The following is a 14,190-nucleotide window of genomic DNA, read 5'->3' as shown; positions in this document are numbered from 1 at the left end:
GCCCACATTTTTGCTTGGCAACCATCAGCCCGTGGCTGCTCCCTTTAGAAAAGCATATACTCTGTAGTTCAGCAAGCACTATTTTTTTTTTCCTTTTTCTTTACTCATTTATGTTACCTCAGGCCCCTGTAGGTTTGGGTTTGCAACCCATTTTCAGGATTAACAACAAAATTAACAGCTTGTGCCCAGTGAAAATGCTTATTAAGGCAGCTGTTACCATTAACTCGCTCCTTAACAAGTTTGGTGCTGAGCCTAGAATGTTAATACTTTATCCTCCTCCTCCATTTTCTGCCTCATGGCACTGGTTTGTGTACCACAGTGAAAGAAAAGCCCACGGAACTATTCCTATATCAAATGCCTATGGTCTAAGTCAGACTGCAAATATTTCCAAGATCATTCTCCACATTTATCAGCTCTCTAACCTCTTACTTGCTGCACAGGCTGGCACAGCCTCCCTCCCACACATGGGAGCCTAGGCAGGGAGCTGTTTATGAGACAACAGTTTGGAGGGGGGAAAGCAAGTATTTTTACACTACAAAGACTGACTTACATCCAGGGTAGTCAACTTCCAAATCCTATTTTCTATAAACTAGGCATCCACTGACCCAAAAAACCCCAACTCTACAGCATCATGCGCTGGGATTATAGTTCATAATAAAAGACCAGAGGAGAGCCCTGAACATTACTGTCCTTAGGGGCTCTTGACAGCCCAGAGCCACACTGAGCTCCAGAAGGAGAACTTCCACTCCCTTTCTACCTATGAAAAAAACAAACCAGGAAAACAATTACCAGCTTGAGGTTTCCAAGGTTTTGTTCTGCCTGTTTAAATTCACTTTTTAATTTTTTAACCCAGGGTGTGTCCCTAGAGTCAAGAAAAACCTGAACCTAAGGGTACAAACTATCCTCAAGAAACACCCTTGCAGAAGAGGCAGGTGGCACATTTGTGTCTTCCAGAGAACCAAATCCGACCCATTTGCCCCTTGTCCCACCGAAATGAGAAATGACGCAGACCAGTCATTTACTCAGGTGCCAGGAGCGAGCGGGGAGCGAGAGCTGTAGCCAGGGAGACCAAAGCAAGCAGTTGCCAGAGAAATGCAGCGTTAATCGAGCCCAGCCCAGAAACGAAGGGGCGGAGGGAAGCGGCCTCCCCCCACCCCCAGCCCGGCAGCAAACACCGGCGGCTTCTCACAGCTGACTTGGCGTCTTCAGCACTTCCGACTTTTCCCACAACAGTTATCCCATCTGAAAGCACCGTGCAAAGGGGCAAGGCCCGTACGGAGCTAAGTGCCACCGAACTCCACCCCCCCCCAAGCACGCGCACGCGAACGTACCAGGGGTTCGCTAGGTTGTTCTCGCTCCCTGGGCGCGCCGGCCACTTGCAGAGACTCCGGCCTTCCCGGGCCTCTAGGAACGAACCCACAAAGCCACGGTCGACTTCCCCTCAGAGAAACCCACGAGGGGGAAGGCCCCGGGAATGCTGCCAAATGGGACCACTTAAGGTGAGGGCCCGTTTCTGAGTCCCCACCCACCACCCCCAGAGACTCCAGGCAGGCACAGCGTTCCCAACCAGCTGGCTCGTCAGACGAAGCGACCAGTCGGCTCCGGCCTCTGCGCCGCCAAACCCGAAGTCGACGCTGAAGGCCGCACCGACCTCCCACCGGAGCTGGGCAGCTGGCCTTGTCCCAGACTTAAGAGGATGACTGGAACGCTGAGGCCACATGCACACCTCTCGCGAGGCCACAGGGGTGAAGAGAAGCACGGTCTGGGGCCACTCTCGCCGCGACACCACCGAGGAGGCCTGCCTGTGTACCCTCCCCCGCCCACGTCCCCACGACCCACCTCGAAGCCCCCAGACCCGCGGGGCTCCCGGGCTCGAAGCCTTGCCGGCCACCCTCGCGCACTCTACCTGGCCAACCCGCCCCCGGGACTCCAGCGCCTGCGCCACTCCAAGGTGTGAAGCCACGTGATCTCCCGGGCTGGGGAAAGCCCGGGGTAGCACGAGGGGCTCGATCCCTCCGCCTTAAAGGGGCCGCACCCGCTGCCGTCGTGCGCTCTCCACCGACCACACAGGCCCGGCGCGGGGGTCTAAGCCGTCAGCAGCCCGGCTCGGCCCCGCCCCCGCCACCCTCGGGTGCGAAGGAGACTCGCGGGGGGCGTGAGCTAACAGTGCAGGTGGCTTCGGATCTCACGTGCGACGGCCGTGAGAGAGGGCAGTGTTGGGGCGCCGGGGTTCCCTTCCGTCCGGCCGGCTTCCGTCTGGACATACGCTCGAGGCCACCAGGAGTCCCCCTGCCGCGTGGCGGCCCCACCGGCCGCCCCCACAGGGTTGCGGCGCCTTTAAGCCCAAAGGCCCTGAGTCACAGGGAGGCTCCCTGCCCCCCTCGCCATGTACCCCACCACGCGGCCCCACGCCTGCGGGCACGTGACCCGCGCCCCGCCCGGGAGTCGCGCGCACGGGGCGGGGGAGGGGACCGCAGAGCGGCCGAGGCTGCGCGCGGACCGTTAGCTGCGCCGGGACGCGGCCCCGCCCAGCTCCGCCCTGGTCGGCGGGCGGCTCTTACCAGCGGGAACGCCATGGGCCCGGTGTGGCCCTGCAGCACTGAGGCACCAGGCGGCGGGCCGGCGCCGCCAGGACGCGCACACGCGTGGGCGCTCTTTTTGCAGCGAGCCGCACGCAGCGCTGCACCCCGGGCGGCTTATAAAGCTCCGCGGAGCCGCCCGCCGGCCGGATGCGAAGCACCTGTGTCGCCCCGCCCGGGCCCTCGCCCCCGCCCCGCCCCTCCCCCCGCAGGCCCGGCCGCGGGCGCCACCGCCCACCCAGAGCCGGAGCCGCAGCCTCGCGCGGGGCCCCAGACGGGGGCGGGTTCTGTAGCCGCAGGAGTGGCTGCTGGCCAAGGTCCCCCGGGGAGCCCGAGCCTGAACACACCACTCATCTAGTCGCCCTAGCCAAGTCACTCTCCCACCCCGGCCTCAGTTTCCCCCTTAGGAAAGGGGGCGCGATTCACAAGCGTTTGCGATGCGGCGGCGATATACGGTGCCAGACCCTATGTCCGCGCTGCTCCTCGCCCAGTCACCTCTCCAGGAGGGGCGCCACCTCCGCGCCCCTGCGCTCGCACCTCAGCCCCTGCTGCAGGTGCCGTACTCACTGTAGAACTGCTGCTCCGTGTGCAGGAGAGGGGGCCGCGGGTGTCAGAGGGTTCCAGAAAGTTCCAAAGATATCAGGGGTCCTCTTTGGAGGACCCTTCCCCCTGGGGAAACTGCTTCTGACGCTTCTGCCGAGATAGGAAACTTCACAGAGAGGGGACAAGGGACATGGGCGAGAGAGACCACCTTGGGCCGGGTTGTCAGCAGAGGCTCTTGGGGCAGCTGGAACAGTAGCGGACTGGAAGCCACCGCAAGCGCGGAGGCAGAGATGGCATTCCAGGCGGGGACACCCAGCGAATGCAGAGAGGGAGGACCGAGCAGAGCGGCTGTTTCTGGGGACAGCGGATGATGCGTGTTGATACCACAGGAGGGACGCCTGGGTACAGTTTGTTAAGGACCTTTATTCTGCAGACAGCGGGGAAACTTGCTAAAGAATTGTAAAAGGAGCTGGTAGTTGTCAGGTCTCTTTTTAGGTGTTACTGGAGACTTAATAGAGGTGGAACAGAAAAGGGAAAAACAAGGGCCTGGAGTGTGGAGGAAAGGGACGAGAGTTTATAGAGCATTACTGAGTGTTTTACACATGTCACCTCATCATCATAACACTATTTATTAAGCACTTGCTATGCTGAAGGCTCCTCCTGGCAATTGAGGCTGCAGCCTTCCTGGCAGGCTGGTGAGGCTGGTCTGGATCTCATGGCTAAGTGGAGGGGGCAGGTAACTGTAGGTTGCTGCCTGAGGTGTGGGAAAAAGAGGACGTCGATGGTGTAGCCTAGTGTTTGAGAAGGATTAATGGGGGGAAGGTGGTGAGGGCGAGGACAGATGCCAGTGTAGAAGTCTCCAAGGGGGCTGAGGGACGGTGAGTGTTGACCAATCCCCATCCACCCATAGGTCTACATAAGGAGCTTCCTTGGATTGTTGAAGTCATGGGCCCAGAGGGTGATGACTGCAGGGGCAAGGCAGGAGCAGCTTTGCTGGGACCTTCCTGCAGAGCCCTCCCCATTCCCCACCCCCAGCACCCCACTCCCAAGCCTTGCCCTGGCCCACAAGCTGCTCTGAAGTGGTGTATCTTGCTTGTCCTTCCAGGGGGTGCCACAACCAAATGCCTGCAGCACAGGAGCCAAGTGAGGCTGGGCAAGAGCACTGAAGGCCCAAGGCACACCTAGAAGAACTATTAACTGACCAGCACCATGTAGGAACTAGGTCCCAGCCCAGCCAGATCTTTCAAGAAAAGCTGGAAATACAGTTTTGAAAAATAGTGAAATGTTTAATGTGAATTTTAAATTTGGTTACTAATTCAAATGGAAAGAGTTAAGCCCAGCATGTCCAGGGACCCCGTGCAGCTCACTGGCAGCCGGTTTGTGATCCCTGACATCATTTTTTTTCTCTGTGACCCAAAAGTTGAGGAAGATAAGGGCACCTGGAAGATAAGGGCACTTTGGCACCTGGAATAGTGCCCAAGGAAACATGTCTAGCAGCATTTTCGTATTTCAAAATTCCCAGCCGCAAGAAAATTAAGGCATCTTCCAGGTTACTTTAAATAAAAATTTCTGCTGCTTAAAATCCCTCTTTCTAAACTTCCTGTTGCAGGTAATAATAATAGCTCATGTTCACTGAGGTACCTACTTTGTGCTTGGCATAGCTCTAAGTGCTTTGCCTGTGTTAACTCGTTTTGCAGTTGAGGAAACTGAAGCTCAATGAAGTTAAGTAACTTGCCCAAGGATTCCCAGCTAGAAGTGGCAGAGCAAGGACTCAACCCAGAGTTCTTCTGGTTTCAGAGTCTGAAGTTTTAACCAGATGAGAACAAAACTTCCAGCACCCTTATGTGTACACTTCCCTGTGAATGACCCCAGAGTTCACTGCAGATGGTGAGGGAAGAGGTGGGCTCAGGTATGGGTGAGTCCTTGCTCCCTCCCACACTTGAAGCTCGTGCAAGAACAACAGTCCCTCTGACTAGGTGTCCACAGTCCACAGGGCAGGGTGCGGAAAGCAGTAGAGGTAGAAATACTCAATGACTCAGTCCTAAGTCCCCACAGCTGGTCACTGGCAGAAGTAGTGGGGGCAAACAGGCAGCACTATGTGTTCTCTAGACACCAGTCTTTGAGTCCAGCTATACCAGGCACTGTCTCTGCAGTCAAGCCCAGATTTACAAGACAGATTTTAAGTGTAACTATGATTGGCTGGATTTAGTTTTAAATACATGTACTAGGGGGACAGGAGGGACCCTGTAGTCTTTTATATGCTCAGGTGGTCAGTGCTTCCACCACAGGCTAAAAGAAGAGAGGAGATTGCTGGGAGAAAAGAATTTCTTGGTTGCAATACAGCAGAAAGGGGATTCACTTTGGAACTCAAGACGACAAGGTAAAGTGAACACACAGTCTCTGCTCAAGTTTACCAAGCTCTGTACAGAAAAGACCGTGTTTTTTTTTATGTCCTTTTAAGTAGGATAAAAGAGAGTGGATCAGCCCCACCTTTCATCATACCCACATGTAAATTTAAAGTGGGTTAAAGATATAAATGTGATAAAGCTTTACTTGAAATATTTTTAGAAGAAAATATAGAAATATAGGAGAATTTATTACTCAGCCTGTGGATGAATTTTGTACATTAGAAACAAGCACAAGACATAAAAGAAGATAAATTCAACCTCACGAGAATCAAAACCTTTGGTTTATCAAAAGATACTATTTAAAACTTGAAAGCTGGGCACAGTGACACATACCTGTAGTCCCCACTACTCAGGAGGCTGAGGTAGGAGGATCACTTGAGCCCAGGAGTTTAAATCCAGCCTGGGCAGCATAGTGAGACCCCTATTCCTAAAAAAAAAAAAAAAATGAAAAATAAAAACTTGAAAGGACAAGCCATAAAGTAGAAGAAGATATTTGCAATTTAACTTCTATCAATGAGGAAAAAAAAAAACCAACTCTATAGAAAAATAGGCAAAAGATGGAATAGTCAATTGACATGAGTGAAAATCCAAATGGCTAATAAATGTATCAACAGAGGCCCACCCTTACCAGTAACCAGGGAAATGCCAGTGAAGCCACAATCGGATGCCATTTCACACTCCTCAAATGGACCAATGTGACAGTCTCGCTGTCCCAATAGCAGTATCACTGCTGGTGAGGGTGTAAACTGGTTCAGCCACTTTGGTTTGTGCTTTTGTTTTTTACATGGAGAGATGACACACAGTGCATAAAGTGGACAAATCTTAAGTGTACAGCTCAATGATTTTTTTTATCAACATACATACCCAGGTAACCACCACCAGGTAACCATCAAGACATAGACTCTCTCCAGAAGCCCCACAGAGTTCCATCATGTCCCTTCTCACTTTATACCTCCCTCCTCAAGGTAACCATCATTCTTACTGCTTTCATCACAGATCCATTTTGCCTGTCCTAGAGCTTTGTATGAGTTTTGGCTTCTTTCATTCAACATGTCCGTAAGACCCATCCATGTGTTGCATGTAGCAGTAGCTCATTCTTTTGTATTGCTACGTAGTATGCCACTGCATGGATATACCATAACGTACGTCTCTAGTCACCTGTTGATCGGAATTTGAATTGTTTCCAGTTTGCGGACTGTTACGAAAAAAGCTGCTATAAACATTCTTGATATGAAGTGCAGCCACTCTGGCAAGCAATTTGGCATTCTGTAGTTAAGCTGAAGAAGTATATACTCTATGACCCAGAAATTCCATTCCTCTAGCTGTTTTGTTGGTAGTTGGAAAAACAAAACAAAATAACCTTAAATGCCCACAAACAGGAGAGAGTGGATCAATAAATTATGGGATAGTCATACAATGGAATACTATGTATAAGTAAAAGTAAATGAAATAATGCTGGTCGTATCACCATGACTCGGAAACAATACAGTGAAAAAGGCAAGATGTAGGAGAATACGTACTCTAAGATGCCATTTATATAAAATTTTAAAACATGCGGTACACTATCAAAAAGTACAATACTATGTATCATTCAGGAACGTATCTATGTAAAACATACATGGCATTGATAAGCAGAAAATTCAGAATGATGATTTATTTCTGGTGGGAAAGGAAGAGCTCGTGAAATGAGGGTGAACTGATAAGTGCTTTGATTCTTAAGTTGAATGATCAGTACACACATATTTTATTCTTTAAACTTGACATACATCATAATTGCTCTAAAAGGGCCAGAGGAGGGGGTAATCAAGGGCAGTGATGTGCTGGCAGATGTTTGACATTTGGCTGGGGGAGGGAAGGGACTTGCAGTACTCACCTCTTTGCATAGCATAAATACTCCCACCAGGGTGATTTCAAACTATCAGTGTCACATCATGCGGCTCACAAAATTTCTGAAAGTGTTAACAGTCAGCCCTCACAAGCCAGTCCGAGCACTCAGGCATAGCACTCAGACACTGAGTGTGGGAGCGAAGTGCTCTGAAGGCCAGAGCTGGCGACCCAGGCGCCCTCTGAGGACTTTTCCAACACCCTAAGAGATGGAACGAAGGCTGGATTGTATTTGTTTTTTATTGCTGTTCAGTTACCCCCAAAATGAAGCAGCTTAAAACAATAAGAATTTATTATCTCGCACATTCTCTGAGAGTCAGGAATCTGAGAATGGCTTAGCTGGACCGTTCTTGCCCAGGATCTCTCTCGAGGCTGCAGCCATTTGGAGCTTTGCCTGGGGCTGGAGGATCTGCTTCCCAGCTCACTCACGTGGGTGCTTGCAAAAGCCTCATTTTGTTGTCACCTCTCCATTGGGCTGCTCGAGACACGGCAGCTGGCCTTCTCCAGAGCAAATATAAGGCAGGGGGCACCAACTGAGGTGGAGGTACAAAGACTTTTATAACCTAATCTCAGAAATGACACACTATCACTTACATCCTATTATCCACACACACACATCCATGATAAAAATGTGGGGTGGAGGGATGACTCAAGGGTGCAAATCCTGGGAAGCAGAGATCACTGGGCGCTGACTTGGAGGCTGACGGTGAGTGCTAGTTGGTGGATGCCCAGAGAGGCTGTCCCCTTTGTTTTGCTGGGGAAATTGAGACGTTTAGAGATTTACTTGAGAAGATGCAGCTCTTCTTATCAGGAGGGTCCGGAGTCTAGGGTCTTAGTCTTGCCGTGGTCCCCATGAGAAGCACCAACGCTACCTCTCCCTGACTTCCCTCTGGAGGTGCAGATGCTGGGGTCCCAGCACATCAAGGACTAGACCAAGGTCACCTTGCCCAAGCTCTCAAGAATTCCTTCTTCCCTGGAGCGGTTCCCTTACACTGTCCCCCAGCCAAAATAAGACGACAACCCTGATTATCTCCACACCCCCTGCCCCTGCTGTGGGGGTCACTGGTAACACATTTCTAGTAGCCCCAGAGAGAAGCTTCTGCCACCATGTTGGCGTTGTCAGACACAAGTCATGCCGGCTTTGTGGGATCCCACTGCCATTTGGAGTCTGATGTTGAACAACAGTTCAACAGGGCTCAATATTTCAGGGCTCTGTGATCTCTGAGCAAAATAAAACGCTGTCCCGAACTAGGAGGAGGCAAGAGGAAGATGTGCTGTCACGCTGCTTCTTGATCTGATGTTGTTTACATGGGTTATTCATTATACGAAAATTTAAGTTGTACACTTATGAGTTGTATAATTTTTAATAGGAGCATTATACTTAAATATTCAGAAATTTATAAATTATGTAAATGTGTAAGTTCATAAATTTGTTTTTTTAAATTAACCGAGAACTTAGCAAATAAATTCATAATTATAAATACTTAAAATGGTCCCAAAGACAGGGGCATAATGTATTCAGGGCCTGGAAAGAGGGGAAGCGTTCTTTCTGAGCTGTTGCCAACCTCTGTCCTCCAGGTACGGTTGGGAAGCGAGGCCTCCGGGACTCCACAGCACCTTCTGCAGTAATGGGGTGATAAGTAATGGGCAATAGCGGGGGCTCCTAGTGGTCAGGATCAGCAGTGTGTCCCTTCTAATAGGTCAGTGGGATGAGGCATGGGTGGGGGAGACAATGGGGTCAAACGACTCATTAGGAAGATCCAAGAAGGTACACCCAGCTTCTTTTCCTTGAATGTACCCTCCTTTTGACTCTTGTTCTCTATATCCCATGCTGGGTTTCATACTCCCAGGCACCAGCTCACCATCCTTCTCTTGACCACAAGAGACAAAACTGACCAGGTAGTGACAGAAGGAAGACCCAGGGCCAGGCCCTCTGGTGGGCCCTCAGGATTTTGTTTTCCCTTTCCTTTTCTAGCCAGGACAGGGAAAATCCAGCCACTGAGCTATATCATACTCAAAACCCATCTCCTTGATCTGGAGGCTTCACTGCGGGGAGGTGGCCCTCAAGATGCCCAGCAGAATGTGCTGAACTGGCACGAGGGGTTGCCGTAGGGGCTGGATGGATGGGGGTTCAAGCATGGGCACAGCTAATGCCCCAATATGGCGTCCTTGCAGTGGCTTCCTCAGCACCTCTAAATGGATCTGTTCCCCTGGGTCACAAGCCCATCCAACCATTGCAACTAGCCAGGGGCAGTAGCCTGGCCAGAAACTGAAGCCATTTCTCTTACTTACCAGGGCACTGCTTTGAAGCCACCCTGGACTGAATTCCAGTTCCCAGCCGAGCTCATTGTCCTCTGACTTGCTGAGGCCTGTGGTCAGGCTCAGACCACACTCAGACCTCCTGGGACCCCACTGATGCTCTACCCCATCCTTGCCCAGGGCACCTTCTGCCTCTGTGCCAGTCCCTCTGCTTCTATTCAGTTCCAACCCCCTTCCACAACCCTTCCTGTGCACCAGCAGGTTCCTAAGAGTGCTTCCCAGGCTGCCCCATCAATGCTGCTCAAGGGAGGCATTTCCCTCCCAGCTGAGATCCAGGCAGCCTGTGACCAGGCCCCTGAAGGCCCTGGAGACATGGCGTCACCACAGTGGCAAAGACCTAGGCCAGTAACAAAATATAGGATATCATATGGGCTGGGAAAACAATGCTGGGGGAGGAAGTAAGGATACCTCAGCCCGTGCGTGTCTGACTTGCTTTCACCTGTGTGTGCTAGGCAGGCCCCTTTCTTATCCCTGGAGACTCACTCAGGGACGCTGATGTGACAGGGCTGTGGGGGGTATGGCTGTGGACCTAGAGTCTTGGAAGAGATGAGCTGGGCTGGGCTGAGAACTGGGGCAGGCACCAGGGGTGGAGAACCTGCTGCCTTAGGGCCACATGTGGCCTTCTAGGTCCTTAAGTGGGACATTTGACTGAATCCAAATTTTACAGAACAAATCCTTTCATTAAAAGGGGTGCAGCTGAGAAAGATGAAGCTTTTCTTGCAACCCCTGCCTGGGTGGGAGATGCCACCCCAGCAATGCACCCCTCCCCCCTGGGCTCCTCCTCCTGCCCAGCCACAGTCATACCCCACCCCCCATCGTGCTCTCCGGCTTCCTGCCTCTCCCCTGCTGCAAGCACTGGAACCATTTCCTTATGAAGAGCTGTTATTGCTAATCCCAAAGCCTGGGACCCGTGCCAGAGACGTCAACACAGAGCCGCGGCCAAAGTCTCCGGCTCTCTGTGCTCTCTCTCCAGGCTGGAGAACCCGGTGCCCTTTCCAAGAGGTTCTGGGAACCCCGGCTGTGAACCACTTGAGGAATATTAAGGGACTTGCCTTACGCACTCTGGTTCCTACCTACAGAACCCATGCGGGGGCGGGGGGGGGGCTTTGATGTAGAATAAAGGCGGGTAAAGAATTCTCTGATGGTCATTGTTCAAATTTCTTAGGAAGTGGCCCCACCCTCTCTCAGTGCTGTGGGCAGTGCTGATTCGGAGGCAAAAGTGAGAATGAGTCCACTGTTCGAGTGGATCTCGACTAGAGGATCAGTTCCATCTCGGAACCTGCAGTGACACAACAGTGATTCCAGGGAGACTTTGGGGATCGTCAGCTCCAGCTGCCCTCTGGTGCCACAGTGCCTGGCAAATCCCCAGAGCAGAGGCGGGGCTGTCCCCTGCCACTGCCTTTGTTCTCCCTCCTTGAGAGGAGGGCCACACCTGCTTCACTGTCTTACCCATGAACAGACTTGCGGGGGGGGGGGGGGGGGTGCAGAAGTGGCAGGGCTGTGGGCACGTAAGGCCAAGGAACTAAAGTCCTGGTCGTGGAGGAGCAGAGGCTCAGGCACCGCATCTCAAACTGTCACTGGATTGTGCCTTTGCAACCCGGTCAGTCAGCGTGTTGTGTGACTGACCAAACCAAACCAAGTCTGGGGAACTGCAAGCTCCAGCCCCTCGAGAGGGAGAGGCGGTGGAAATGCACATTAGCACAGTAAACGCTCTGAGAAGGCCTGTGGGAAATGAACTTACTTCACTTAAATTCAAGATTCCTAAATTTATTTGATCATAGAGGGTTTTTTTTGTTTGTTTGTTTGTTTTTTGGCAGAACACATGCTAAGGGAATGCCTTTTATACCTTTTGGAACCAGTGACCACTCAGCCTCTTTTCTAACCAGGACAGGTGTCAGGGAGGGCGCTGACCCTCGCTGCACCCACCAGGTTCATCTCAGGGTGCAGGCTCTAATCCTCACTATGCAAGTGTGTCTGCGGAGCAGCAGCAGCAGCTGCTGGAACCTTGTTAGAAATGCAGAATCCCAGACCCCGCCCAGACCTACTGCTCAGAATCCGCATGTTAACCGGATGCCCGGGTGACTTGACACAAGGTAGTTTGAGCAGCACTATTGCACATCTTCCCTTTTCCCCCCTCTAAGGTGGCCAGGTGGGTCATCCTACCAGCCAGGTTGGGGCCTCCACACCCCATATTCAGATGTAGTTAACATATTTTGAACTGAACACCTTTTTCAGGAATTTCCCATATTAGGAGTCATTCCTTCCCAAGGGCCCATGAGGGGACCAGAGGGCCTGCCAGCCACTGAAAAGGACTTGCTTTTGCAGAGGCTTATGAAGAGGACCAAGGGGTTCTTCCTATTTGGCCTACCCATCCCTGTTCAGATGTCTCTTCCCTGGAGATGCCTACGGCCTCCTAAGCACCCTCACCTAGAGACGGTAACCTTGGGGATCCAGCCAGAGTTGCTCCTGAGAGTCAATCATAGCCTCCCCAACAAGGACAGGGCCAAACACAGCCACCCTTAGCAGTCTCCCCCTTAGCAGAAGGCGAGGTGAGCCAGCCTCTGGGGAGAAGGCATTTTATTGAGGCTTTGCTACGTGAATAGCTACAGAAAGCTGGGAGGTCTGAAGGGAGCAGCTGCCATCTCCCTCTGCACAGGTCACTAAGGAACTCATGGGGAGGGGCCTGGCAATGACCAGAGGGAGAGAGGACCCCTGGATGCTATCTGGCATGAGCAAGCTGATGAGAGAGAGAGAAGATAAGTGAGAGGGACTGATAGCCCAGATGTCATGGGGGAGGCAGGGATGGGGGCCAAAGAGGTCACAGCACTTGGGAGTCACTGGGTCAGAGCCTGTGTCACATCCTTCACCAGCATGGTGCCAATCACCATTTTCTCACTGTTGACGGTCAGCTGGGCAGCTCCAGCCGGCCGGGCATCCAGGGTCAGCAGGACCAGACTCCCGCTGGTCAGCGTCCTCCCTGCAAACCTGAGGTGAGAACAGAAGAAGAGGTGGGGAGAGCTGCTAAGCGTACTGGATTTGGAAGGGTGTGGGGCCCTTCCTTCAAAACAGGCCCCCCCAAGAGCCCATCTCTTCTCTACTGGTGGTCTAGTACCTGTACTCATTGGATGTCCCACAAGGGACACGGCCCAGGTTGGCAGTGGCTGTCACTTTCTGTACCACGATGTGGTCACTCCGACAGGTGTCTGGAAGTGTGAGCTTCTCTGTGATCTCGTTCATGCCCATCAGCTTTCCTGGGGGCAGAGGTCATGATGAGGGCACAGGCGTGGTGGGTGTGGAGGCCGGCAGCTGGTCTGCTTACAAACGTTCCTCGAGCTTTCCCAGGCTGGGCAGGCCTCACGCTAAGGGCAGGTCAGAATCTCCCTCATCAGTCTTGGGAGGGGATATTTCCCTCTTGGACTTGGCCTTCCCTCAGGAAGCCTTTGTCAGCCTCCCTATCCCCACGCCCAGGGCTTCATCCATGTTGACCGAAGACTGATTTGGCACTTACGCCTGTCAGACATCTGGGCCCGTGGACCTGGTGGCCAGTCAGTTCTTAAGAGGGTTCCCCTCCCTGGACCTCATGCCTTTTGGTCTTTCCTGGGTGGCCCTCAAACCCCCGTTCAATTCCCTCCCAGCCATGGAGATTGAGCTCTCGCTAAGAGATCACAGGTGGCCGCCAGACTCCCGGCCAGAGTCCAGCAGGCGCATGCAGCGTGCACAGAGACTCCCAGCTGCGCCGCTGCAGCAGCAGCTCCAGACAAGACAGAGCTCCTGAAGCCCCCAGGCCCCAACAGCATGCCCGGGGCCCCTCGCTCTCCAGGCTGACCTCTCCTCTCCACGCACAGCCTCTGGGCCCGAGTGAGCCCCTCCCTCTGTCCCCTGCACACTAGCAGCCTCCTCTTCAGCCTCTCTCCTCCCTCTGCTGCTTCCCCACTCTCCTTTAGAGAATGGACGTCCCTCTCCTGTGTCTGCCATCCCCTTCATTCCCGACTAATAACATTTTCTTGCCCTTGTCCTTTCAATCTGTCCATGTTGAAGTCTCCCTGTTTCCAAAAAATCACTTCTGGAAGTGAGATCCTTCATCACATCTATGGCCTCTCCCTCCCCATTCATGGCCAAAGTCCTCCTAGGAAGACTCCATTTCCTCAAGCCTTGGTCTCCCCCAACCCACTGCGACTGGCCTCTGTCCCTCCTTTAGCAAGGACCCGCTCGCCCTAAGGTTGGCAGCCGCCTCCTGCACGCTGACTCTGAAGGTCTTTGGTCATCGTGGCCTGCAGACCTCCCTGAGGCACCTTCCGCCTTGTCACCTCTTCTGGTTCTCCTCGCACCTCTCCCTCTGCTCCTTCTCTTCTCTCTCCTCCTGGTTCTTGTGTAAAACACAGGTTTTCCCCGAGGTTCTGTGCCTGGCCCCACCTTACTAATATCCCCCCCTCCTCCAGGGTCATCTCACTCATACT

General features: G+C 52.8%; 2 protein-coding genes across 11 annotated transcripts in view; both read right to left on the bottom strand.

Annotated features, from left to right (window-relative positions):
* CPEB1 (cytoplasmic polyadenylation element binding protein 1) overlaps positions 1-2,744 on the bottom strand; it is a 92,490-nt gene extending 89,746 nt beyond the window's left edge. For 4 of the 8 annotated variants that reach the window (XM_069465667.1, XM_069465663.1, XM_069465668.1 and 1 more), the window contains exon 1: positions 1,840-2,066. Coding sequence is in view for 3 of the 8 variants with exons in the window: in XM_069465660.1 (XP_069321761.1) it covers positions 2,145-2,264 (120 nt within the window). In the remaining 5 variants the exon portion in view is untranslated. Of the gene's footprint in view, positions 1-1,839; positions 2,067-2,144; positions 2,315-2,561 lie in introns of those variants that run through there. The other 4 variants (XM_069465661.1, XM_069465662.1, XM_069465660.1 and 1 more) reach the window with 3 other exon arrangements.
* A 9,555-nt stretch (positions 2,745-12,299) lies between these two features.
* Positions 12,300-14,190, bottom strand: part of AP3B2 (adaptor related protein complex 3 subunit beta 2) — a 33,435-nt gene continuing 31,544 nt past the window's right edge. For all 3 annotated transcript variants that reach the window (XM_069465657.1, XM_069465658.1, XM_069465659.1), the window contains 2 exons: positions 12,846-12,984; positions 12,300-12,718 (listed from right to left, as the gene is read on the bottom strand). In XM_069465657.1, coding sequence (XP_069321758.1) covers positions 12,568-12,718; positions 12,846-12,984 — 290 coding nt within the window. In that variant the 3' untranslated portion in view covers positions 12,300-12,567. The remainder of the gene's footprint in view (positions 12,719-12,845; positions 12,985-14,190) is intronic.

The sequence above is a fragment of the Eulemur rufifrons genome, chromosome 3, assembly GCF_041146395.1.
Source record: "Eulemur rufifrons isolate Redbay chromosome 3, OSU_ERuf_1, whole genome shotgun sequence".
In the NCBI taxonomy this organism is placed as follows: Eukaryota; Metazoa; Chordata; class Mammalia; order Primates; family Lemuridae; genus Eulemur; species Eulemur rufifrons.
The sequence above is the reverse complement of the archived record's forward strand: the minus strand, read 5'-3'. Positions and strand labels throughout refer to the sequence as shown.